We start from the raw sequence: 27820 nt of genomic DNA, 5'->3' as shown, positions 1-27820 counted from the left end.
TCTAGAAATGGATCCTGACCTCCCACCTCCTCTCAGATGTGAGACAAGTCAGAAAAACTTGGTCTTTATTATGAATTATATCCTCCTCATTGGCTACATAGAGGTGTCATGGCAGCTGCATTTGAATATAAAATACTCTGGAAAACTCAGGGTCCAGAGAAATGAAATTAAGCACCCAAACCTCTTGGCCTTAATCTACTTATATAGTTCTCCTTTACCTGCTGTAATATTTTGAAGCTGAACTCAGTTGCATGTTTTAATAGTGTACACTGAAGAGCACCAGCCCCCTGAGGGATGATTTGCTGCAAATGAGGCACTGGAGAGCTCTGCGCAGCAGCAAGGAGAGAACAAAATACTGAGCAGTTGACTCCTGAAGTGAACCGGAGCTCCCCAGCATGGGGAGGGAGCGCTTGTCCTCTGGAAGATGGCAGCTAAGGACTGCCGGTGCATGGATGCAGCAGGTACATCCAGGTTTATTGAAGGCCAAGGGGATGCCACACCAAGGACATATGTGACCAGAGCCACTCCCCTCCCCCCCCCCAACTCAACATCGTGCCGTATGTGGAGTGAGATGCTGTGCAGCCTTTGCTGTTAGCAAAGTTATTCACAGGGGACTGTCTAGCTCTACTAGTGTGCTCCTGATCAAATTCAGAGGAAATTGGGTAATTCTTCTGTTTTGGTGATATGACAACAAAGGCAAAGGCTGAGGATGTTTGTGTTGCTCTGTTAGGAGCAAGGTCTCTTTCCTTCCATGGGAATGCTCAGAGTTGAGGCACTGCTTTGCATGACTGCTTAATTTTAAGCCACTGTGATTTTTAGCAGTTACCAGAGTATTTGGCATCTGGGCACAGCACAGATCTCTAAGAGCCAACCCAACAAAAACTGCTGTACCTTTTGACAGAAATAGGTGACAACGTGTTTATTTTTTAGCAAAAGGGTAACATACATCCATAATCTGTTACTGGTTACGGACTGTGACTTCCAGAGGTGCATGGCATGGCAGCCTCAATATGTAGCCATGTGAATGATGTGTCGCCATTTAAACCTCAAATGCGTGGATTGGGGTTGTTTCTTCCTAGCCTCGCTGAAAGCATTCATTCCAGGCTGCAGCAGCTGGCTGTACATCTTCTGTATTCTCTGGGTGTGCTTTGATTTGCAGTGAAAGACAAACATGTAATTGAGTAGAGGGTGTAGAATCCTTTTTTTATTATTATAGAGAACTCTTCAAATGGAATATGAAGGATAAAAGTGTAATTTCATACCTGAAACCAAAAACATTAGTTATGAACACTTTCTCTTGTTCAAGTTTTAGAGCAATGGGTTTGTAAATGACCTGCATTATTAGGTTGCACATAGTCCTTAAACACACTGCAGAGTCTTTGGGGTTGTTCACATTAAATGATCTTGTTCAAAACTGAAAGTAGTCAATACTCCAGTATTGACTGGAGTCATTAATTCTTGCTTGGAATCAAGTCCAGCAGAATAGGCTGCAGTAGGAAAAGCTACTGTTTAAAAAATCTGCCAAGAACTTTTACTCCAATTGTGAGCAGAAACCTGGAACTGCAGTTTTTAAAGATGTAGACCTTCCTTAGATCACTGCAAATCAGTAACTCTACTGAGGATGACAGGATTTAAATCCCATCCCCCAACCCCCATAACTGAGATCAAAATTACGGTTTCAAGTGATTTTTGAAAAAAATCCATGTTATAAAATTCCACAGAAAATGTTTCACAGCTGCTCAGAATTTAAGGAAAGTTAATACTTCCAGATGCACTTGAGAAAAATCTCATTTACCTGATTTTGCACCTAACGTACCGCTGAAGTTAATGAGATGTAAGCTCTTAAGTCATTTAGTTGCTTTTGAAAATTTTACTTAATAATCAGTTCCAGCTTTTCTAAAGTATTTATTTTCATGTATTTAAAAAACTGTTGTTATGACTCTTTTATTATGATTCAGCATTCCTTTGGTCTACTTGACATAAATATACAATAGTACAAATTTTATGGTAAATCTCCTTTACGTTACTAGAAAGAAAAATTAGTCTTTTGTTGCTTTCATACCAGTAGAAAACATAACAGAGCGTCATAATGTGCTCACAAATAAGGGCAGATAGAGAACTGGAGCAGAGAGACATGGGAAGACATTTAGGGTTTTTGCTAAGTGGAAGTGAAAGTTCTGTGCATTAGCAGTAAATGGGGAGGCGGCAGGGTAGCACGGAAACGCTGCCTGCTGGAAGCGCATCCTTGATCTGACTCTTACCGACAGTCAACAGCAATTGAGGTCTCCAAACGGAAACGGCTGAAAGAAAAACAGGGTAAGAATTAGGTGAAGGGAGAAAGGTTGGCGGAGGAAACAAGTAGCTGCAAAGTTGAAATTAAAAGTCCTTTAGTGTAATCTCTTGAGATCTCGTGATGACAGAGGCTGTAAAGGATTTGCCCTTGAATGGCAGAAGGGCGTGGGGCAGGATGAGACCAGGGAAAGGCTGACTACAGAGCAAACGAATGAGAGAGTGGGTGGATAAAAGTTCTGAAATGTAAAAAATTGCAATAGTTGGAAAGAGCAGAAAAGGAGAAGATTAAAAGGTTGACAGTTCAGGGAAAACACAAAACACTCGCTTCTGTATGACACTGCAAAGAAATGTTATCTAGGGGTTTTGGTAGCGGTAGTATCATTTTTTTGCAGGGATACAGTGCCGGTATTTTAACAAGGGCTATGTGTAACAGCGTTTGATATCTCCAGCTCAGGCACTCTGGGTTTTCCTGAAGAAAGAAGTTCAATGGTAGCACGTTCACCTTGCCCTTCAGTCTTGGGGTTTCCGTAGCTGCAGGCACTGGGGCTGCAGCGGTTGTGCTGTCAGCACAGTGAGCGTGAGAAGGCAAATTCCCGTGGCAGCAGAAATTCATGGCATTCATTTCGGTGGTGGGTCACGGAACAGGATCACAGTGTAACAGCTACTCCTAGCGTGTTGGGTGGATTGTGAAACAGCTCCTTCTGGCACCGGTCCCATATGCCTGTGTGCTTTTCCACCACGACTCACCCATTGTGCACATGTCCATCATGATGCTTTGCAGGATGGTGAGATGATTAGAAAGAGATATGCCCCAAGTGAATTGTCCTGTTCCCATACAGGGTGCATCGGCTGTGGCGGAGATGTTGCAGAAGTAGCCCCCAGCTGCTTATCCCACTTATTTCGGGAATTTCATTGCAGTGGCTTGTCCTCAGCCTTGTTTTCAAGGTTGCCAGCACAAAGCAAAAGGAGTTGCCTAATTTGAACTCAAAGAGATGTTCCTTTTATCACTTAACGTCCCATCTTGTCAGTGGCATTAGGGCAAGTTCATGCACTTCTCACTGGATCTCAGATTTGCTGACCTATTTCCAGTTTTAACCCATTTATGAAACTAGTGGTCCAAACTGTTGGCCTTTTCTCTTCATAACCTTCTTTTAGTAACTAAATGGGTACATATTCATGAGGCAGGGCTGGAGGGCAGATCGTAGCTCTATGAAAGTATCGGTGTATTTATGCACTTTATTCCAAGACCACGTCCAGTATGAGTCTTGGTTCATGGGTGAAAATATCCTCTCTCGATCCAATAGGATATTATGATTTACATGAGAAAATGAAAAGTGGATTTAGCTGGAATACTGCATACCACACTTGAGTGAGCTATTTACTCTTCAGGGGACTGAAATACTTTATTATTGGGCAACCAAGTGGAAGTAACACTGCAGAAGTTTAGTTGGGTATGAAATATCTACTCTTACACAGCATTTCTAAACTGTTAGCCAAATGAAAGATAATAATGTTTTTTCCCATACTGTTTTTAAAGTGGCCAGTCTTAATCCCTGATTCTGAGCAAACTGGGGGTGTTTTTTTGTCTTCAGTGAATAGTAGATGCAAATACATTTTGAAGGCAATTAGGCAGAGTATTTTTATTTTTGCTCACAGTAAACTGCAAGCACAAAATTGCTAGCACAAGGTTGAAGGTTATTTACTAAGATTATATGCCACATGTGATTAATCTCTTACCCACTTTTTTCCTTTTATTAGCAAAATTTTAAATTTCCAGGGGATCTGTACAGAATTCTAAGGGGTCAAATTACAAGGCTGATAATACTTATCACTGGTGGCTGTGTGTGCAGAATATACTGCATTAACTAGGTGCTTCTTGCTGCTCAGCTGCTCTCAGGTAACCTGCATCTCTCTCCTGGAGTCCCAGCAACATCAGCTACCCTGAAACACTGCAGATCAGCACATCCTGGAGAAGTGTATGGCTGTCATAAGGCCATTTTCTCCTGCTGTTCTTCAACAGCATTGCTCTGAAAAGATAACAAATGACATAAAACTGCCAAATAGGTCTGCAGGGAACAAAAGGCCCATTATTTCCCCAGTGGAAAGGAACATGTTAAACATTGCTTTACTTCCCGTAACCCCCCAGCTCCTGTTGGCGATTGCTGATCAAACTGTTGAGTGCTGCTTTGTCCTGCTCCGTGGCCACATGTTCCTGCCACCTTCCTTTTTGCCAGTCATTGTGTTTCTGAAACTGCCCAAACTGCAGAAGATAGCCAGGTGAAAACAAATCCAGCCACACACACACAGAGCAAAGTTCTCAGTGTGGTCTGTCTCCACCAACAGGGACTGGTCAATATGAGAAGGCAAGTAGATCCCAAAGTTGTGTGTAATCGAGGATGGGAGGTGGGGACAGGGAGGAGGAAGAGCAGGATCTTTGTTTTGGAGGGCAGCCCCATGCTTAGGTTAGTTTACGGTGACTGATGAACCAACACCTTGGACCCAAAGTGATGTATTCTTCCACAAGTTCAATAGGAGGCTCAGGTAGAGCACCGTGGGCTTTGCGTGATCTTCATTACTATTTATGGTATTGCTGTTCAAGTGCTGCTGGAAGCTGAGGAGGTGGTGGAGAAAGGGGCTTGCTCTGCACCATCTGACACGTGTTCAATTAATTATTTTCTAAAGACAATTTTATGATGTCATGCAAGTTGGAAGCCATAATTTTGCTGTCAACCTTGTCCTCACTGTGTCCTTTTCTCTGGAAAAAAATAGTGTGAATCTTCACTGCAAAAAAGATCTCAGTTTTAATTCATCATGCCTGCTATAATAATAGAGGCAGTTTTAAGGTTAGAATAGCGTATAGACAAGATGATAATTATTGCTCTGAAGCTTTTCTGGAGAAGAAGGCAAGAGGAAATTTTCCATTAACATTAGAAACCAATACAGGAGAAGGTGACAAATAAGTGCTTCCACCATGCTACTTCTCCACGATCAAAAGACACTTGCCTAATCCCAACATCAAATTGTCACATGATTAAAAATGTATGTGATCTCATGAACATATAAAAGATTGTGTATAGCAGCATAAGTACTTGATTTAAATGCAGAATTAATAGCTTCACTCAGCTTTACGTTGAAATGCAAGATCAACAAGGCATGTATCCAAGAGACGTACTTTAGTTTTTGCACCAAGGCAGCTTATTAGTGAAACTATACTGATAATTTTTTCATTTTTAGACAGTTGGCTGAAGGGGAAAAAGAAGTTTGAAGTGATTTGTAAATTTTGGGAGGGGTCTGATACATTTGAGAAGCTAGTGAGTTAAAAAACTTCAAACAACCTCAAAACCCAGGCACATCCATTATTTTAACAATTAACTTTTACTTACCAAGAACGTATTTGGTATGTAAAAATATGTAAAAAGTTGCACATTGATAGTGGTCATAAAGTGTAGAAAATTCTGTGCTTGTTGATTAGGTATCTGTTATCACTGTAACCATGTACTTCACCAGAAACCCATCCTGCTTGTGACTCGTGTGCAGTCCCTGCGGAGAACTTCCATGGATTCAGAAAAGACAACGTACAAAGCTTCTGTAGGTTCAGCTGTAAATTATGCATTTATATTATACCCAGTGCACACATAGAAACACCACTTTCTGAGTTTTTGCACTTCTAATGTATTAATTCAGTGAAATACTTAGAGTACTGGTTAATTTTAAGCCTGTAAAAAATACAGTTCAGTATTGGACCCAAACATATTACTGTCTTGTTAGTTTTAGCTATCTTAATTTCTGCTTTTGAAGGAACATTAATCTAATTCATTTTTTTTTTTTTTAAGTATATGTCAGGATTCAACTGTTTTATTTCAGTTTGGTAGCACTGAGTTGTTTTTTTTTGTCCTAACTGATCATAATGACAGCTAAATGTCAGCTTCATTTGTATCTTAGCTCAAATTATAAACAGAAAAGTATACAAAAAGGAAGATGTTTTGTTACACATTCGGTGAATTATTTTTGCTGTATACCTTATGCCAAACAGTTTTGATTCTGCATGTGACTTACAGTCCGAAAGGCGTATCCATACATTTTCATGATTAAATTATTTTCAGTATTTTGCATCTAGTGCAGAGAAAACACTGCTATTAAAATAAATGCATTAAAAAAAAATGGAACTTTGTTGAAACATAATTCCATCGAGAAAAAAACCACAATATTTTTATATATCATTTTGGATATATTTTATGTCAAAACATGATCACCAGTCAAACTAGTGACATCTAAACCCAATACATTATTGTGACTTCTAAAATAAAAAATCAGAACAAAACTAAATCACCATGTGTTGGTGATTTAAACACAACAAAACTCTAGTATTCTTCAAAAGTGTCTACTAAATATAATAAAAAGAATAAGAGAACAATTAACATTTAGTCTGTTACATTAAAAAATTGGATGTACATATTTCTATTGCCTGTTAGCTTTACCTAAGCCTTCTCAACTACTACAAAAATAAAAAGAAAAAAGAAAACTCATTGTTCAAAGTCAAAAACATTCAAATCAGTTGATACAACATTACAGTACAGTCAACTAACATCATTCAAGGTCTCCTTTTCTCAGTGTACGAGTCCTTAGACCAGTGTTACAAACCTAGTTCAATGCAGTTTCAAAACTGTATGTTAGCTTTGCAAGATACTGTACTCTACTGATGGCTTCAGAAGAATGGGGTTGTGCTACTTTTGAATCACAGGGTAACCCCAGCCTCATTAATTTTATTCAGCACTGTAGTTAGAACAGCATTAAGTTTAGCACAATAACTAAAAAAAGGAAAAAAAAAAAAGAATTGGAAGCTAGGTGAAGCTGCCATTTGTGTCAAACAATTGCGATACGCTATACTAAAAAATTCTGAAATATCCACCTGTCCTCACCGCTCTGCCACAAACTAGCAAAGTCAAAAATACAAAAGTCTTCAACGTCTCATTTTTGCAGAATAAAGCAAAAAAGTCTTTGTGCTCCTTACTACCAGAAGCAAAATATCCTCTGAGTTACCACATGTAATAGCTTCTGGATGTGTCGACTTGGGTTGGCTTGGTCTCTGCAGAACCATCCTTGTCTTTTTCACTGTCACCTTCCCAGAGATTAATAAGTGGAGGGTAGAGCTCATTCAGTGGGATTGAAGAGGTCTTTTGCATATATTTTTTCAATGAGTGGTGGTAGTTTTTTCTCTTAAATCTTTTTGCAATATAAACAGAAATGGAGGCGAGGCTAATGACAGCAAACATGGATCCCATTACTGCTGCGAGGGCAGTGCTGGTTTCTTGGTCTGAAATATCTAGCGCAAAAGCTGCGTTTTTTGTTGTAACATTAACACAGGACTTCTGTGTTTGCTGATGGATATTTGACACCGTTAGACACACTTCATAATCTGTAGATGGTTGTAAGTGCGTGAGATTATATTCATGTACATCAACTGGGACCCTAGCAGTGTACGTAATGTGAGGGTTGTCAATCTTCATAGTGGCCGATGACCATTTTAAATTGGAAGTCATGACGTTGGAATTAACTTTCCAAGAAACTAAGATAGAATGCGATTCAGCTTGCTTAACGTAGATTTTCAGAACCTGGGTACCATCCAAAAGCGTTCCATTCACCCGGATAGTAGCGACCCTCGTGTCAGCCCCTTCTATGTTTTGAGCAACACAGGTGTACCTCCCAGAGTCTTCAACCTGGATGTTAGAGATTTCCAATGTGCCTTCACTACTCAGCTTGTATTTGTCAGAGAGACTTTCGACAGTTACTTTATTGCCGAGAGGAGTGACCCAGTAAATTTCTGGCTCAGGTTCTGCCATGGCCCTGCAATCTAAAAACACCGTCATGCCGATGTCCAAGTTTAAGTGATTTGGAAAGGTCTCATGAGAGATCATTGGAAGACATTGTTCATTTGAATCCTGTATTAACACTTCCTTCACCTGCTGTCCTCTGTATTCTGGAGGCATAGCACAAAACATGGATAGAGGTTCCATGAAACGGATATTGGTTTTGTTTGAGTTGATCCAGTGAATGACACAGTCGCACCTGAGCGGGTTACTGTGGATACTGATCTCACGCAAGTTTGGAAGGGATTCCACAGTCTTTTGGTAGACTGCATTCAAGGCATTGTTGTTCAGCATCAAGCTCTCCAGGGCAGGAACATTGCGAAATGCCAAACGATGTATGTAAGACAGCTTTGGATTGTTGGTGGCTTCAAGCTTTGTAAGTTCAGGCAGGTTGTCCAGCGCATACCTATCAACAGAAACGAGCTCTCCCATATTGTTGATTCCAAGCTCTTTCAATCTGAGCATGTTTTTAAAATCACCTTCTTGAATTTTATGAATCGGATTTTTGTTGAGATCCAGGAATTTTAAATTTGGAACTTTCTCAAGTGCAAGCTGAGGAACTTTTACCAATTTGTTGTCATAGAAGGAAAGACTTTCAAGACTATCCAAGCCTACCAAGGCATTGCCAGGAATGTCTGTGAGATACATACCTGCCAAAACTAGACTCCTTAAATTTGAGAGTGGTTTGAAATTCATATCTAGTATTCCAATCACTGGATTTTCTCCAATCATGAGAATCTCTAAGTTAGGAGTAGAATCAAACCAACGGCTGTCAATAACCTTTAATTTGTTGGAGTTCAGATGTAATCTCAGAAGATTCTTCAGGCCAGAGAATGCATTTGCAGAAATGCTGCTGATCTGGTTGTGATTTATATATAGCTCCTGAAGATTGCAAAGGTCTTGCAAGCAGTAGTCAGTCATCTCCGTTATCTGGTTTTCCTCCAGGTGCAAAGTAGTAAGTTGAGTGAGATTTGAGAGCCCCACATCTTTGATACTTGTGAAGTTATTTTGTGAAAAATCCAATTCTGTTAAATTGAACAGCTGTTGGAGTTCATCTGTGGTCTTTGCAATGTTGTTGCTTTGTAACAGAAGGACTTGAGTGTCACTGGAAAGATTGCTGGGGATTTTTGTTAATCGAAGGTCATTGCAGTCAACTGTTGTGGCTTCCCTGTACGTTGACTGTGGTGTAAACCATGGCCTGATTTCACATACACAAAGCTGTGGACATTCGTTACTCTGTATGGAAGACTCAGTTAATGAATTCATTAACAATTCTAGCACCAACTGGCAAACAGTTAAAACAACTCTAACCTTCGCCATGCTGGTCAGATAGTGAGTTCAGCACCCCAGCCCCTTAAAATAACAACAGATTGAGAGGGTGGTTTGTTATCAGGCAGAAAATGTAAAGCTTAGAGTTTAAGGTGAAAGGCTTGGACATCCAGAAGGTGAAAGATGATTTTCTGAGTTTAGAGAAGACAAGAAATGGTCTGAAGAGTCGCAGCTGCTCCTCTGTCTTCCAGAATCTTCTGCAAATCAGTGTCTGAAGATGTTCCTGAAAACAGATTAGGGTATATGTTATGCTCATCTCATATACAGTTCAAATATTATCCAATTTCTTCATCCTTTAAAGAAAAATATCTGAAAAAAATCATTATTTTAACATTCATCTCTCTCATAAAAATCCTGATCTGGTATAGTTAAGTTATGTAGGGTTTGGAACTCTCTTCCACTTGGGATTTATATGAGAAAACTCTCTGATAGTTCCCAAGTGCGTGGCTGCAACAGTATATGCAGTCATCCGAAAATAAAACTTTTGGATACCTTTCAGTTTTACTCTGCAATATTTGTTTGAATGGCTTGAGAAATGCTAAAGATCAAGGATATGTTTGCAAGTGCAGCTAGGTCTCAAATGAGTGTTCAGAGCATAATCCCAATGGGAGTCAAGGTGCCAGAGCTGTCCCCAAGGCTCGGATTTCAGGTGTGTGGAATTAAGGCTCAGGAAGATGTTGGTTTATAAGTTTCAAGCTAAATGCATATGAACTTTGCCAAAACTCATCCGAGTTAATCAAATCGGTTCCAGATAACAGCTTAGATTTAATCCAGCTAAGCACCAAACAATAACGGTAAATTTGATTAAATGAATGTACTGTCCTTATTTCAGCTGTTTGTACTGCATTGTGCATCATATGTGAATTGTTACCACAATTCCAAATTACTGTGTAAACCACACAATTTATATCCTTTTAGCCTGAAGTTACTCATGCAAGAGTATGTTTAAATTAACCCAACAGTGTCCAGTGTACCTCAGAAAATCTGTTGTGTTGTGGGTCTTCAAACACATATTCAAGGAAAATCTGAGCTCTTAGTAAAATCTTTCTTATTCTCACTGTATTGAAAAAGTAAGCTTCGGGAAACAGTACGTTATCTGCAAGCCTATGTATTACTGCTGCTGTAAAAAGCATGGATACAGTTTTGAGAGATTCTGTATGTGTATGTGTAAAAATGTGCAATTCGGGGCCTGTGGTGTTAAATACAACAGCTGCCTATCTTCCTGTTCAGAAGTATGTTGCTTCAGTGACGGTGATGCTGCATGAACTGGTTTTCTCCCAACTAGTGCTAGTGTGGTGATTTCATATGCCTAGTGGTATTCCTCTTGGCTTGTTGTGTACATCAACATTGGCAGATAAAGTACACCTTTACAGTATTTCACAGTGAAGGTTAAACAGGTTAGTGCATGTGTTCAACAAGCTTTGAGTTAAATACAAAGCATATGCGAGCAAGGCATGTGACAAATCTGAATAAGGATTTAAAGAGCAGACCTCCTGAAATTCGAGGTGACACTGTAAATCTCATGCTCTAATGATTGCAGTTGAGACTTCTCAGACAAAAGTTTTGTCTTTTTATGGAACTAAAATAATCAAGTTGTGCTATATCTGAGACAGAGTACATAACAATGATAAAATGTAATAGCAGAAAGCAGGAAATAGCATCTTTTTCAATTAGAACGTAGTAAAGCCTCAACCTAGTCAAAGCCCACAAAAGATATTACTATATAAAATAATAAAACTAAATACAGCTTTTAAAAATAGTTTTAAAATAGTAATATAGATAGTGGTGACAGGAGTGCCATTTATGCAATGCTTTTACTTCAAAATCAGGTCAGCATATTAAATAATGAAATGACAATGTCTTATTTCGGATTATGATATAATGCTATAAGTGGAACACACCAAATAGCATTTTTATTTTGGCATGCTGTTATTTGTTGTGTGGTTGTATTTTGGAGGAAGGGAAACAGGAATGTTAGCCAGAAAGCATTTGACCCTGTTGAGTTAGATTTTCTCTCTGGTAGCTGAGACTTGAATGAAAGATGAGAAGACCGTGCTGGAGGGGGAAAAGCCAGATGTAGAACAAACATTCCTTCTCAAATAACTTTCAACTGATGGAAGAATTGAGTAAGACACTAACTGCATTAACAAGAATAAATCCTAATGGCACCGTAATAGTAAGGAATATATTAACATAGAGTGATGAGGAGGCTGGCACGAACTGAGTTACGCTGACTTTAATGGATGCTTCTCTCAATAACAATCCATTCGTAGCTGACCCAAACTAGACAGTTCTAGGAATACTGATGATGTCAGAAGTTTAATTAATTCCAGATTTTTCAAATTATAGTATTTGCCAGTTAATAATGCAGGCAGTGATTTCATCTGGTAACAATTCTAGAGAGGTACCGGAGGTGCTTTGAGCTGCCATTACACACAGGCTGTTCCCTTGCACAGGGAGACGTCTCTGGTCCAGTTTTGCAGCCTTGGCTCAGTGAGGCACGAAAGGGAGCGGCATGACCAGGGGCAACAGCCTGCACCAATCCAGATGCCGCTATAAGAGGCAATATTGCTCCAACCATTCATGCCTTCAGAGTCCCTCCTGTAACTTTTTTCTAAGTAGATGAAGAGAAAGAAGTCCATGCCTTATAAAGCTGTGGGCCCTAATGATGTTTTGGCTCTGATGTAGTTATACGAATCATGTGATACTTTAAAAATGAAACTGCACGGAAAAGACTTCAAAGCTTCTTTTAAAATATGTCGGAGCACATCTAGATTTTGAAAAAAATTTTAATTTGATCCTTCCTTTGTTGAATATTTATATCCTCTTACTTGCACATTACATTTATTGTTCATCCTTGGTAAGAAGGCATTTCTGGTTTTATTGAAGAGAGTTCTCGGTTTGTGATCACTGTAGACATATGATTTTACAAGTTACTAGTGACACTTTCTCTTCTCTAGCTATTTTCTACTGCAAATGGATTTAATTTTCTTTAACTGGAAAATGTTCTTTAGAAATGACCTGCACATTACTGTCTCCAATCTCCCCCAGCCCAGGGCAGCTTGGATGAAGCTATAAATGAAAATCCAGTGTAATCAAAAAGTAAATTCTGATCAGCTCCACATGCCCCAGTCCATTTTAGTGCTGTGCTTATGTGAATGGCAGCCCAGAGAGGCCACAGCATGAGGGAAAAGCCAAGTCATGGACTTTTGCTTTAGCTGCCACTTATGCTATAAAACCCCATCCGTTGCTCTGATAAAAACTAAAGAGGCAGCCATTATCAGTGAAAAAGTGCACTGCAGTTTTTTGTGTAACTGAATAGCAATGGCTGCTTTTGTTCTGCCATTTTATATCTATATATGATATGCTTGACCATCTCAGCTCTCATGTTTGCAGGAGGAAGCTGCCAGCTCTCTGAGCAGTCACCGACAGCCGTCCCTTTGCCCCTGGATGTCTCAGCTTTCCAGTCTTCGCAGTGTTGGCAGGACTGGTCCCAGTCACCTCTGTGACACTTAGTGTCCAAAGGAATAAAATAACACTATGTTTTTCGCTGGAAGGCTATGTTTCTCAAATGTTGGACTCTTTCAGGTTCTGAAGTCCTATCTGGAATTATAATTACATCTTTCCAAATAAAAACAAGACAAGATATGCATGTAGGAAATCTTTCATTTTTTTGTGGAAAAGCTGGAGGACAACCAGGTTTTGAAATCAAAATCTGTGATAGTATGCGGTTCCAAATAGCCACCAACAAATAATCACCAAGCCCATGTGGATAAACCAGGGATGGCTGCTGGGAAAGTTCCCAACTCTCACTGGAATCAGTGAGACTGAATTGAGAAGAATTTGAGTGTTAGTATGTGCCCCTCTCCTGCTAGAAATCTCAGCATTTTGCTGAGCGAGATCCTTTTTGTATTAACTTGTTCTTTTTTTCATATAAAACAAATACAGTGTGTCCCTAGTAGCCAAGTGCAGTCCAAGCCAAAGACAAGTCAGGGGATCGGGGTCAGAAGATTTTGGATTTGAAGGCCAGGGAATGTTTCTTAAAGAAACACCAGTTCCAGAGCAGGGGCAGAGCAGTGGCTCCGGGCTTTTTGGATTAAGGGAAAATATCAGTCCTCCTTAGGACAGAGTCATATCACAAAATCTTTTTTTTTTCCTGAAAATGGTATTTAATATGGGTCATGTGATTGATGGCACTTCTTTTAATTCTGTGTTAAAAATTTCTTTTAAAAATACTGGGTGGGGAAACTTCCCCTAAACGGTAAGGGGGTATTATACCTTTCTTTTGGGAGGTACTGAGCTTGTAAAGGATAGCTTTTAGCAGTCTCTGCCTTCCCCCTCATTTATTAAATTCGTATTTTCTAGTGTACTAAACCACTACAACAGTCATAACAGCTGTTAACTTGATATCAACAGAAATAATAGTTAATTTTACGGGAGAGATATGGAGGGAAATATTTTACTAGGGGCTAAATAAATACATTTTCCATAGTACCTCTCAGTACCCAGTGCATTAAACCACATTTCTGTCAGCAAGCAAACCCACTGTCTGGGGATATTAGCTTGTACATGTTTCTTGTGGGTGGAAAACATGAGCATCATTCCTGTGTCTCCCGTCCTGGAAATGCAGCGGGGAGGGTTTGTGTAGGGCTTCCCTTTCCAGCTAGGTTGCAAAAACTGCTTAATGGTGAGAATTTGTTTGGCCCAAGAAATAGTAATGAGGGAGGATTTGGTCATGGAGCAGAAGATCCTTCATTTCAGCATTCCAGTGGGGTGGAAAGAGAAGTGTGCTGGCAGCCGTAGCCTTGCTGACGGCTGTTAGTTTGTCTAGTTGTTCAGGTGATCCAAAGAAAAAGTACATTTAAGTCCACAATGCAGCAAGAGGAAACTATGAAGGGACAATCGTGAAATAAACTGTTCATAAAAAGTGTTCATAGTTAAACTTGCTAACTAGAAAAAACAGATTTAAACATTTTTTTCTTGGTACTAGAAAGACAAAGCATTGTCACTTGCATGACAACTGTATTAATGGTCACTATTAAAAATTGCTGAAAAAAGAAACAATGTAGTTTGCACATGGATATTTGGATGTCTGTTTTGAAACAGCAATACTACCACAGAAAATCTTCTCTCTCCACAGTTAAGTGGTTCATTCCTGCAAAATTTCTTTTATATTGCAAGTAGCATCAGCACAGGTTTTGGTTGGCAGCCATATAGACTAAATGCACCTAGGTAAAAGTCTGGGGGATCAGATAAATGAAGAAAATTACCTCGGGCTAAGACAAGCAATTTCTTTTGCACTTGCTGTGAGCCAGAAGCACATACTGATCCACAGTACCTACCCATCTCTCCACAGAAACATTTTCATATATTGAGCCTAAGTAATGTAGCTAGTCTCTCAGAAAATTGTCTGTTGTGCTAATGTTCTGCTAACGACTTCTGCAGCTTTCTTGTTTCCCCATCATCATTTGTGAAACTACTGCCATATAAACTGACCCTCCGTCATCAGTCAGTTTGGGAAAACTTGTCCTGGGCTGCTGCATCCTGGATTCAGGTGGGTCATTAGGAAAATGCACGTTAGACAGCCCAGCACCCGTGCCCAGGGATCCGGAGCGTACGGTAATGACCAAGGCATAAGAACTGGTGAAGTTTCAGCTAGAACATGGTGATCAAGAAAACTGAATTCAGACCGGGATCAATACAAAGTGTTACTCCATAGTCAGGGAAAGGAAGAGCCTGCTTAGACAGCGGACACTGAAAGATGTTGGCTTGGTTGGTCTGGCAAAGATCTAGCCTGAAGAACTACTTAGGCTAGAAGCAACACTGGAGATGAACTGGCCCACAATGAACTCAGCTTGAGTTCATTGCAGTCAGGTTAAGACAGTTTGACAAGTTTAAGGAAAGGGTATTGTGTGTATGTTGGAGGTAAAAAGTGACTTGCCTTGCTTTGAGCTTTGGTAGGGCCTTTGCAGTTCTATATCCACCCATTTTCTATAGAGAAAAACTGAGGTATTAGTGCCATACTACAGGTGAACAACCACCTTCGATAATGCTTTAGGGGAGCGAGAGGCATTTAAGTACTGCCACATGAATATGTACGTGCACCCACTAAATCACACAAGTAAGCACAACACAAAACCTGGTCTAAAATGTTGTGTTACTAAGATCAGGGCTTACTCCGGTCAAGAACATCAGTGACCTTGTATATCCTAGAGAAAGAGGCTGGACTTGGACTTTGAGTTTAATAACCAGGATATTTACAGCTAACCCTTGGAATGGGCTCCTTTCCCAGGAATCAAATTTACAAGTGCAATCCTGTCTATTTAGAAAAATATTGAGATATCATGCCTGATAGTAAGCCTTTTATATTGAGGTTTTTAAAGTCTCCAATGTCATCAGGAAATAAGCTATTTGTAAGCCTGAATTGTGTAAAATACAGAAAAGTCAAGCTGAAAATGAGGCGAGTCAGTTGAAAGAGCATACCAAAATCTGAAAATGGGAGCTTGTTATTAAAAGCAAAGACAAAAACAAGGGCCTATAGGACATGTTGATAATGGTATAAAGCTTCAAAACACATCTCAGGGATTCATAATATTTAAGGTTTGGGGTTTTTTTCCCTGCAAATAATGCCTACTTTTTCTTCTTGTCTGTATACACATTCCATCAAAATAAAGTCAGTGTTTAATTTTAGGGAAAGCTCTGTTGAGAAGGCGATCTGCTGTATTTCAAGACAACCTTAGTATGCTTTATCTCTGTTCTTTTGAAAAAATACTAGTCTTATCGCCACAGAAGAAATGCAAAGAGCATCCTATTCATAATGTCTGCACTGCAGAAACAGCATATTAAATCTTAAAATTTGTAACTTACTGGGGTTTATTCTTAAGACTTGCATCTGATACAATGTTTTTCATTAAAATATTGTAGTAAATTTGCAGGAGAGAGAAAAATTACTTTCATTCATATACTGGTCTCGAGTACAAAGGTCTAGATACCATGCAGAGTACAGCTACTGTATATTGATGGCCCATCAAATCAACCATGGAACTGCAACCCAGCTTCTGTCATCTGTTTGAAAATCTCTTACAAATTACCATTAACAAGTCATATTAGAAACATCAGGAATAATAAATGTTTTCCAAACAGTGCGTTGTCAAATTATATAGTCTGTTTTTTCTTTAGGAAAGAAAAAACTCAAAGCCATTTAAAAGTCTTGAAAGCCTGAAAGGCAAGATACATTTGTTCAGTAGTAATATTCTTACATTAGAAATCCAACTTGTTATATACTTTCTTACTATGTTTATTTTCATAAAATAGATGAATCTTGGGACAATACGGGCTGTTTGTTTATTGCCCATGACTCTAGTTTTTGTGTCCCACTACACAGGGTCTGCCCACATTCAATATGAAGGCAGTAGTAAAACTTTTATTTCATTTGATGGCGAAGAGTCACGTCTGTGATGATTATCCTCATTCCACATAATTACCAGATAAAATTATTTGACTAGATCAGCTTTCCTGACAGCCAACCAAATAACTTCCACTGTCAGGTTAAAAGCCAGTTTCCTGAGACCTGCCTTGCAGCTCTTCCCTTGTGCACTGAAACGCAGGACAGCTACCTGCAGTTGATGGAGGACAGACCGCTGGGGAAATTCTTTCATTTCCACCCGTACATGCTGTCGTGCACTCATAGCCTAATTGGTTTTAGCTTCTAGTGTGTCTAAAATTTAGGGAGCATAACTAATTTTGGAAGACTTGTTCCAACTATTTTTTGCATGTAGTGGATCTGCTGGCTGAAGAATGAAAGAGGACCAAGACTAGAGAAATACTGCTTCGTCTTCTAATCATATTTAAAGAATAGAAATGGAATTCAGTCTTGGCGTACTTGGGATCTCAGAACCACATGGAAGGATCTGAACATCTTGTTATCCATGGGGGCACCTACCTCACGAGGGTTTCATACTAGAACAACTCAGATAATCTCTGCTTCTTACTATCTATCAAAATCAGTACAGTTCAAATAAAAGTTAAAAAAAAAAAAAAAAAAAAAGAGAAATAGCTCTAAAAGAGGAACAGGAGCATTAAGAGATTGGGTTGGATTTTGGAGCAGAATTTCCTTTTCGTTTTTGACTACTCTGAGAGCCAAGGCAGCTTGACTAGTAGAAGTGAAGTGTTAATAATAATGAAATAAGAAGCACATGAGAAATATTTTTAACCACAAGAATATGGATGCCAGAACTCCACAGGATTTTCACGAAGCAACAGAAAGTCCTCTTCCTCTCTTTTTGCTGACTGGCTTTCTGGCAGTGTGATTATTTTGCTTCCTACACAGTTCTAGATCAAACTCCAGTTTTATGAGTCATTCAGGATCCCCCACAGTTGGGAAAGACCCCAGCATGTAAGTAGTTGTTACTACTTTCAAGGATGCCAAAAAATCCTGTGCTAGAAATGGTAGCCAATAAATAAAAACTGAAATGAGTCAGTATCTCAGTATGTATTTATAAAATCAACATAATAGCGCTGGCTGTAGGAAATGAATAAGACTTGTTATTAAAAAATTATATGTACGCATGTGTGCGTATGTATATGTAATAAGCCAGCCATTTATAGCTTCAATTGTTTATCTTCAAGCAAGAAAAAAAGAGAGTTCTTTTTCTGGTCGTTGTTACACTGTACTTTGATAATTCCGTTTCCTGTGGCTGTACTATGTGTTTAGTTTTCAATTATTAGTGATTAAGTATTAAACTGTATTTTACTGTTAGCCTACATCTATAGCTACGCAGTTTATACACGTAGTGTGCTTACACAGACTTCAGCCCTTAGAATAAAATAGACTTTTATTGATTTTTTTTTTCTAGGAGTTATATGCTTGCGAGATCAAATTCTGTATTTCTGAGCTATATTTCCATATCAATGTTAATAAAACCATATATTGAATTGACTGATATGGAGACACCTTACTGTTCACTCAAGACTGTGAACATACCAATAACAAAATAAATGGATTTATCATGGGAGGTGCTGAGATCTAATATAAAGGCCGTTAGCACCAAGACAAAGATTTGGAACTCAACCAAGTCGAGATGGGATAGAAGTAATTCCATTAAGCGGCCACAGATTTGGTTTTTGTACTACTCTGAACTAAGGCTTTACTCTGATATTAAAAAAAAAAGTTATTTTCTCTCCAGTTAGATAGCTGTATTACATGGCCCTCCCCTACCCCTTTTCACAAGTCTTTCCACACTTTTGAATGGGCTTCTATGTGAAGTTTTTTCATTTTTCTGAAGACCTCCTTCTATTCACAACCGATAACCCAACGTACCACTACACTGTACTGAGAAAATACATGTTTTATGGAGTATATGTTTTCCATCATTATTTCATTCCATAATTGTTTAAGTAGTATTGCTTGGAACATAGAGCAGGTCATCTGCCATGTCATCAGGAAAGGAAGGCTCATTCAACTGAGAACGGTGAAAATGTTAATAACCTATATTTAGATATTTCTCTTTATCTCAAGTATCACCTAAATTTTGAGACTAACTTTGTTTCATGCAGAAAACAGATCACAATCTTGCTTTAAGAAGTTCATGAGATGAATAGAGAGAGAGAAAATACATCATATTTAATGTATTTGTATGTTTAAGAATAGACCTATAAATTGTTCCTTTAGCTTTAACCCTCAGTCTTGTCATGACAAAGTCAGCAGATTTTCCACAGGTGGGTTTATTTCATAAGCACTTGCAAAATACAGAGGTACTAAAATTGCTGCCTATTGCAGAAAACATAGAAGTTATTTCTCTCAAAATTTTAAGTTATTGATGCTTTATAGATAAAGCCTTTACCTAATTAGGGCAATTCGTTCAGGCACAGTAATGTTTAATTTGTATATACTAGACTTGTTTCACTTAAAGGAGGCAGAAAGGTAAAGGAAAACATATTTGCCAATGAATTTATAAAGAATACTTATCTGGTTTTACTCGGTGCCTTATACTATGACGACACCATTTTAAAGACCTGTTTTCAAGCAGCTATTTAAAAAACTTTTCTTTTTGCAACTGGTTCACTTAACTGGTTATTCATCTACAGGTAAAATAAGTTATTTTTGCAATGCATTTACAAGTCACTGCAATGTCTATTATGAGTGGTGGATCTCCGTAACTATCAATATTTACTCTGTTTCTGTTAGAGTGATGGATCATTTGTAATTTAAAAATTTAGCAAGGCCAATCAGTAGCTCATCTGCATCCTAGTAATTATATGCAGCACATTAGCAAGGTATGCATTTACTAGGTATTTTTGGACTCGCTTAATCAGATAAATCGTATGATGCATGAACTATCAGAAAATGTAGGATTCATTATATCGATGATAAACACTTCAAATTACAAAAAGACAATCCAAGCTTTGATTGATATTTTGAAAAAGAAAAAAAAAAAAAGAAAAAAGCTATTCTACCAAGTTTTGGACAAGCTCAATAATTCTCTCCGAATAACTTTTATGTGTTTCTTAAAAGTTGCTTAGCCTGATTCTTCACCATGTTGCTGACCAACATCTGAAAACTACAGAAAACCTGGCCTTGGCCCAAGTGGATCAAGTCTTTTGGACCATATGCAAACACGGGAGTTTTGACTGCCCGGGGAGCTGAGCTGGCATCGTGGTGCACGTCCTGGAAGGGGAGGTACCCTGTGCAGTGCTCGTCGTGCTGCTGCAGTTGGGGGTTAGTGAGGAGTTTAGTGCGAATCCCATTTTTTTTTTTACATAAAGACAAACTCCAAAGATTGCATTTTGCTTGATGACTCAAATTACATTTGCCTGTATAAAAGTAGTTATAAATCAAATAAAATTAGGCATTGAGTAGTATGTGATATGAGGAGTATATGATATCAGACTCCAGTATGGAGGAGAAACCCAGGGAACATTTCCCATGAACTGAAACAGCCTCTAGTCTTCTCCAAACCATTAATGTTATCTTTTACCTGACTCTGGTAAAATAAGGACTAGTGACCTCTGGTGACATACTCCAGTGAAAGGGACGAAGATGGCAGTTACAGAGATGGAGATCTGGGTTAATTGCATTGTCAGTGGTGGGGTTTCTCCAGTTTTGAAAGGTATTCACTGAACACAGGGGAATCCGGTTTTGGTCTCAGCCTTAACCTTACCATGTCTTTGGTATTGAATATGTGTATATGAAACCAGAACTTGGTATTTCTGGAGGAAAATATTCAGTACACACATAAGGAGCATCAAATGGACGTACCAGACACATCCTTACAGAAGTCTCCTCTGTCCCAGTGTCAGCTACGTCATTTTTCAGTCCTGCACTTGACTTTCAGACCTCCTGCTTGTGTACAAAATGGAGCAAGTGACTCCCAGCTGACAATGCTGATCTCAGAAGTGGGACGTGCCCAGCCAGGCCCGGTGGCCTTTGGGACCTCCCCGCTGGTAGTCCCCAGGGAAATGGGGCTGCACCGTCCAGCTGGGATGCAGGCTGCCAGCGGGACAGGGCAGCTGTGGCTCCCACCCACAGCGGAGGAGAAACAAGCTGGTGGGTAGATCCTGCTCTAGTCCTGCTCCTGGAGCGTCGTGGCATGAAGAGCACCACCCACCCTGAGACCTGCCTGGGGTTTTGCTCCCTACCAATGCGAGAAGAGCCCCCTCCACACAAGCCGCCCACACGTTACCCACCCCTGCCTCCTCCCCTGCCTCGCGGGACATCGCTGGATGCAGGCGAGGGGCTGCACCTCACCAAGACTCGCTGAGCCGTTGGTGGGAGCGGCCGCACGGGCCCCCGCAGAGGTGAGCGCTGCCGCCCCGGCACTTGCTAATGCTGGAGCAACCAGCGAGAGGCAAACCCTGCCAAATACCTTGAGGGGGGGCTTGGCTTCAAAAAGCAGTTGGGACTCCTGCTCTAATCAAAACTGACAGATGCATAAATTGCTGGAATCACCAGAGTTTGTTAAATTAAATACCTGGAAATGAGATGCTGACAATCTCTAAAATTTCTAAATAAAACCCGTAAGTAATCTTTGCCTCCGGTGTTAAATGGACCGCTTCGGTTTGTGAAGTGGCTGGGGAAAATACTGTCCTGTGTTACCACAGAGGAGTAAAGGGCAGCACCTGAGGAGAGAGAATTATGTAGCAAGACTACTGTACCCAATAAAATAAGGGAAAGAGCTGTTTCTCTATGACACTTTTATAACTTCTGTGCATTCTCAATACAGCATCCTGTTAAATATTTCAAGACCTTTACTTACAATTGCTCTGCCCTGTCGTTCTTTAAGTTAAAAAGAAAAGAAAAAAGCAATAGGGATCTACTCCATCTCAAATACTTGATCGTTAGAAACTGTGCTCCAGGTAAAAAAACAGGTCCCGTTCTTCTGACAATTCAGCCAGCCGGGAAGTCAAGAAAATGGTGGCTTGTATCACAAAATTAAGATCTTACAAACTAGAAGGTGAAGTTATAAAAACATTTTGCAGTAGAATTTAAGAGCAGAGACTAATGCTCTTCCCACTGATGCCAAAGACTTCTGCTGTCTTCAACAGGAGGAGAATTAGGCCAATACAAAATAGGCCAATCCAGTATTTTCCTTCAGTGCCATACGTAGAAAAATGAAAGATAACCTCTAAATAGCAAAACAAAATTTGAATAAAGTTGCAGGGTTTTAAGCAGCAATGAATAAGAGAATGTAGTTTAGAATAACTTAAACCTGGGTACCTCTTAAACCTGTACGGAGGCATGTTCTGTTCCTGACCTTACAAAGTCCATTAATGGAGGACTTAATTACTCAGCTACAGGAAAAGAATGAAACTGGAAAAATCATTGACTAACTCAAGCACATCCCTGGTAGACTGTTTCTCAAAGTAGTCCTTTGATTTCTCTTTGCAGAATTTAAGCTCTCCCGAGTCTTAGAGAAACACCATTATTTACTAGTTTTATGACATACCAACAAAATCAGTTTCTAAGCCAACTCCACGATTTTTTTAACTCTCGCCCATCTTTCTTCCCATAGTGGGTACACATTAATTGTAGAGACAAAACTGAGTACGGGAATATTTTTCAGTGCGCTTTCTTGGATTTCTGCAGATGCTCCTGACAGAGCAGGCACGGGGGGGCTGGCTCCTTCCTGCCTCTCTGCTCCCCCAGGAACCCAACAGGCATTGCCAACCTGTGTAACACCACCGGGAAAAAAACTGTTTAAACTCAAAAGTTCTGTTTTGTGTAGACCTCGCTGCACTGCAAGTTATTTTTAAGAAAAATTTGTATTTGCCATAGCATTTAAGGCCTGATCCTGCTACTTACTTAACTGCTCTTGACTGGAGCCTGGAATTTACGATTCCCGAGAGCATTGTGCATCTCCCATGATGGCATTCCCAACTGGAAGAAGACACAAAGATCAGCTGTCGTGAGGCTGAAATGCAGGTTCCCTGTCAATTAGCATTATATAAACAGATAGGAGGAGAAATGGATTTATGTGCTTCCAAAAACTTTACATAGATTTTCTTCGGTTCTGTGTCTACAAAATGTCTGCCAGGAAAAAAATCTGGAGCTTGGCAGGATGAAGCCTCACACGTGTATTGTTCGTGTAACTATGGTAACCTACAAATGCCACCAGTGTTTCCATTTCATACACAAATGAGGGGACAGCTGTGGAGACCACATGTCTGCCAAGGGAATAATATATGTGAACTAGGATGGCTTGGTCAGAAAATTACAACTCATTTATATTAATCAGGGCTTCAAAGAACAGTCACCTCCGTAGTTGCAAAGTGCGCAGTAAAAGAAAGTGATTTTTATTTCTGAAAATATTTGGCTCTTCAGTAAACATTTTCGGCGTCTTGCTACTTTGCTGGTTGGGGAAAAAAAAAAAATGCTGTTAACAACCAGTGCTCTTCTATAAATGTCACTTAACTTTTTTTCTTTGGTTTTGTCTTTTTCTGATGCCTGATCCTAGTCTGAGCCTGACACAAAGCCCAACCTGGGACCAGGCGTGCTCCAAGGCGTTCGCCTGGGGAAGCGGCAGTTCCAAAAGAGGCAGAAATAATGTGGCATAGAGCTCTAACCCATCTGACAAAGTGAAAAAACCTTTTTTTACTCATTGATATCATTAACAGAAATAAAAGCTTCCAAACAATTCATCCAAGAAATTAAAAGAATAATCAGAAATTACTGTTTAAGTGAACTTGGAGTTTATATCATCCCTAGCAACAACCACAAAAAAAATCCGTAGACTCAATAATGCGAATAAATTACCTTTTCAGTAAATACTAAACTATGCAAGCTGCAGTACCAGTAATACTTGACTGGGGTAGTGATTCATCCAAGGTGCTTTAAGTGTCCCTACAAGAAAATAATCAAGAGCTGGTAGCTGCCGCCTGCCTTGGCAGCGGCAGCCTGCTGACAGACGGATGCAGCAGGAATACCGCACGCCGATTAGCAAAAGTTTTCCCTGGCTTCTGCAGTGCCACGATACTGTATCGAAGTAAAACAAAAGGCTGCAGCATTACCTCTGCGTGGGCTGCCTCCTCTGCCACTGAGGCACCCCGCTTCACATCCCCGCGGCAATTAGCAGTTCTTCAAATACCGAGGGGTACTTAGTGTTTATTTATGATACGATGATGAAAGCTTTAATTAATGCTTATTTAAATGAGCACATTTTCTCCACGAGTTGGAATCAAATGTGCATACGACTGGTTTTAAACCAGGGCTTCCTAGCCTCCGAGCCGGATCTGTGCCTACACAGTTATCTGAGCCCTGGTAAATCAGGCTGAACAGAAGTTTCTTTTTGCAGAGTAAGTTTGGATGCGCTCAGCGTTATTCACGCCAATTAAAAAAGATCTTTCACAGTTAACGTTAAAAAGTTTTTATCATCTATACAACTTGATACAAGACCCCATTTGCTTTAATAATCAGTAGTATTATTCACGTCTGTTCTAGATAAATGGAAAATACTTTATAGTCATCACAGGAACCGGTCTATTAAAGTCCAAAATGCCTACCAGGATACATAATTTTATAGGGACTACATAAAATTTTATTCAGGTAACTTTTTAGCTGTCAAGGCAAGCGTTAAACTTCAGCTTTTGCATAGCCCAGGTTTCACTCTTTTCGGGCCACGGTAGGACACACTGCCGCAGCGCTGTGGGACGGGGAGGACGTCCGGGGCACGGCGCATTTGCCCTGCCTGAGGAGGTATACCAGGGGAAGAGCCCGAAGTCTGATCGGACGTCACAAATCCCGTACTCTTAACCACGTTGTCATCTAGGAAGCTTCGCGCATTGTTTTGTCTCCCTCTCGCTGTGTCCGTCTTTCCAATTGATCTAAATTCCAACTCGCAAGACTTTTGGACATACTTCGGTAGGACCCTTCAGACAACGGTCGGGACTGATGCAGTATGTGACTTTGGTCATTTGGAGCATCTGTGAGATCACCTCCTGTACATCTACATTATTCTCCGTAAAAGGTTTATAGTCTTGTTCAGAAATACCAAGTCCGTTCTACAGGGATCCTTTAAGTCTGCAGGGAAAAGACTTAAAGGCTCACAAACTAGTTTTTATCGAGGAGATTCACGACTTGGGAACTATCACGCAGCCCCAGGACAAAGATACAAGCATCCTGTGCGCGATCTCTTGCCTTTGGGCAAGATTATTTTCCACTTCGAGTTCGATTCTGTTACTTTTCCTTCCATCGCCTAGTGGGAAAAACGCACCGAACCAGCACTAAATAACTTCGGGAAAGATGTAAAATAGCAGGCCAACATCTGTTGTGTTCCCCCCCGGTAGGACAGAGCCCGCTGGCACAATGCGCGCTCTCTCTCCTCTCTCAAAGGGGCTTTACAAGGCGGGGGCGAGCCCCCGGCGCTCAATGGCCCCTTTGACAGCCGGCGGCCCCCAACAAAGGGGCGACGAGCGGGGCCGGCCGCCCTTTGTCCCGCTCCGCGGCCGCGCAGGGAGGGCCCCGCCGCCGCGCCGGGCTGCGCGGCCAGACCGCGGCCGCCCCCCGCCCCCCCGCCGCGTTTCTCCGCGCATCTTTTAGGCGAGCGACTTCCAACAGAACCACCAGCTCCCGGTGCAGAAGGGAGCCGGCTTCAGCTCCGGCAGAGAAACCCTCTCCCCGCCGCACGGCAGCCCTGCCGCACGCCCGGTTCCAAGTGCCGCCAAACCGCAGTAACACAGGTGCGAAGCGGCCGCTCCGCCAGCATCGCCCCGCGAACAATGACCCTGGCCCCGGGAGGAAGGTGGCGGAGCCGCCGGTCCCGGGCAGCCCCGCTCACACTGCGCCTTTATGCCATTTTCTTAAGGGCTATTGTCACACTGAAGGCTCCCTGTCTTTTCACGTTCCTCCGGGTGAATGGATGAGGCAAGACATCTGCCAGGATACACTCCCATTTGCATGCAAATCGGAGGTCGGGGACGCTGGCAGCCCTGCCGCACAGGCGGCACCAGCTCCGCTCCCCGCCCGCCTGACCGCGCTCCCCCCGCAGGTACGCGGCCGCCGCCGGGAAACCGGGCCACGCGGTCAGCAGAAAGCGGCGATTAACGGCAAAAACTAAACCGGGGGAAAGCAGAGCGCCCGGAGGGGAGGAGGGCGACGCGGCAGCCCCCGCCGTTCCGCGGGAACACCGCATCCGCCGTCCCCGGCGCCCGGAGGCGCGAGGCGAGGCGGCCTCCCCCCCCCCAAAAAAAAACCCCGGGGTGGTCCCGGCGCGGTAGGAAACCGCCGTCCGCACGGGGAGCCCTACCTGCCCGCTGGAACTTTCGCGGCAGCGGCAGGCAGAGGCCAGGGGTCGCCGGCTCCCCCGGGGGCGCGGCCGCTACCGCAAACTTTCCTCCCTCGCGGCCCCGTGCGGGCCGGGCCCCCGGGGACCTCCGCGGGGCTCCCGCGGGCCCGGCTCCCTCCCTCCCTTCCTCCCTCCCGCTCGGCGGAGGCACTTACCGGCGGCCGGGGATCGCTGCCCGCGCACCCGCGGCTCTCCCCCGGGGCTGCCCGCGGCGGCCGCTGCGCGGTGGGCGGCACATCCGCTGCTGCCGCGGTCCCGCCGCGCCGAGCCGCGGAGCGATAAGCGGTTCGCAAAAGGTGGGCAGGAGGGTGGCGGGGTTTTCCCCTCTCTTCTCCTCTTCCCCCCTCCCCCTTACCTCCTGCGGGAAAGGGGGAGCGGCGGCGGGTGGCTGCGGAGCGCGGCGAAGCGGTGCCGCCGGTGCCCGCCGCCCGCTCTGTGCCGCCGCCGGCGCGCACCTGGGTAGGCGCCGCCGATCAGCTGATGGGCTGCGCCCCCATTGGCCGCCCCGGCGCGGCGCACCGTCTGCGCGGGGCGGGGCGAGGGCGGGGCGCGGGGAGGGCGGGGCGGGGGCGGGTCCCCGCCCCCGCCCCGCCCTCCCCGCGCCCCGCCCTCGCCCCGCCCCGCGGAGGGCGGGGCGGGGGCAGCTTGGTGGGTGAGCCCTGCTTCCTCGCCTCGGTGTCGGGTTCCTGCGTGGCTAATCGCTTCATCGTTAGGTTTCAGAGTTAACAGCCCCCGGAAAGACGATTGGCTCCCGTCCCCGCTTCCGGCGGCCGTTGAAAGTTCTTTAGGCGCTCCAGAAGGTGTGGCGTCGCTGACACACACGCTGCGGGCCGTTTCGGCTGACGGAACGAAGGAAACTGTCGCCGTCACGGTACAGAACGCTCAGGCAGCGCGCGGACCCATCGGGGAACGCTGCCAGGTAACTTTCCGCCTACCGCTTGAATCCGGCTTTTCGCCTTTTCCGCAGACTTCATTAGAAGTGACACAAAGGATCAAGGCGTAATGCCAAAGTGCTGTGCGTCGTAGCGGCCTTCCCGGGTTCAAACCGTTGACTTTCTGCCCTCCGCAGAGGGGCGAACCTCCAGCCGTGGAGACGCGGCAGTGCCGTGCCGCTCGCAATGGTAACCGCTGTGCTGCAATCACTCGCTGTGCCCCCGAGGCTAAGCGCAGGGCATTGCCAACCGAGGCGTTTAAAGATAGGGGATATTTTCCTATAGGTACGTAACGCAGCATTACTCGCTGAAATTACATTCGCGCACCCTCTATGGCTGCGGGAATAAGAGATTGATGAATTAGCTAGGAGAAAAATGGGCTATGACTTCAACCCTAAGAGTCATTTGAGCCTGAAATTCGAGGATTTAAAGCCATCTGTGTAAGCCCTTGGATATGCACAGCTTCCCGTTCACTCCCGGTTTTCTGTCTTGTCTCTTTTTTCAGTTATCTTAGTCTGGAATTACTGACTTGCACGTTTCCCTACGTTTCCTTGTCCTGACCTCGGTCTTTACCTGCTTCGCTGGCCGAGTTCCCCATGTACGCTGGGGGGGGTTCTGCAGC

The 27820-nt window shown here is 42.4% G+C and overlaps 1 protein-coding gene across 1 annotated transcript; it reads right to left on the bottom strand.

The window, feature by feature from the left end:
* Positions 1–892: 892 nt before the first annotated feature.
* On the bottom strand, positions 893–26467 carry LRRN1 (leucine rich repeat neuronal 1). Its single transcript, XM_076346697.1, has 2 exons — positions 26422–26467; positions 893–9711 (listed from the first exon to the last, which is right to left on the bottom strand). Exon 2 carries the CDS (start codon positions 9477–9479, stop codon positions 7329–7331), a length of 2151 nt encoding a protein of 716 aa, XP_076202812.1. The 5' UTR covers positions 9480–9711; positions 26422–26467; the 3' UTR covers positions 893–7328.
* Between the last annotated feature and the right edge of the window lie 1353 nt (positions 26468–27820).

This window comes from Aptenodytes patagonicus, chromosome 8, assembly GCF_965638725.1.
Source record: "Aptenodytes patagonicus chromosome 8, bAptPat1.pri.cur, whole genome shotgun sequence".
NCBI classification, from domain to species: Eukaryota; Metazoa; Chordata; class Aves; order Sphenisciformes; family Spheniscidae; genus Aptenodytes; species Aptenodytes patagonicus.
The sequence above is the reverse complement of the archived record's forward strand: the minus strand, read 5'-3'. Positions and strand labels throughout refer to the sequence as shown.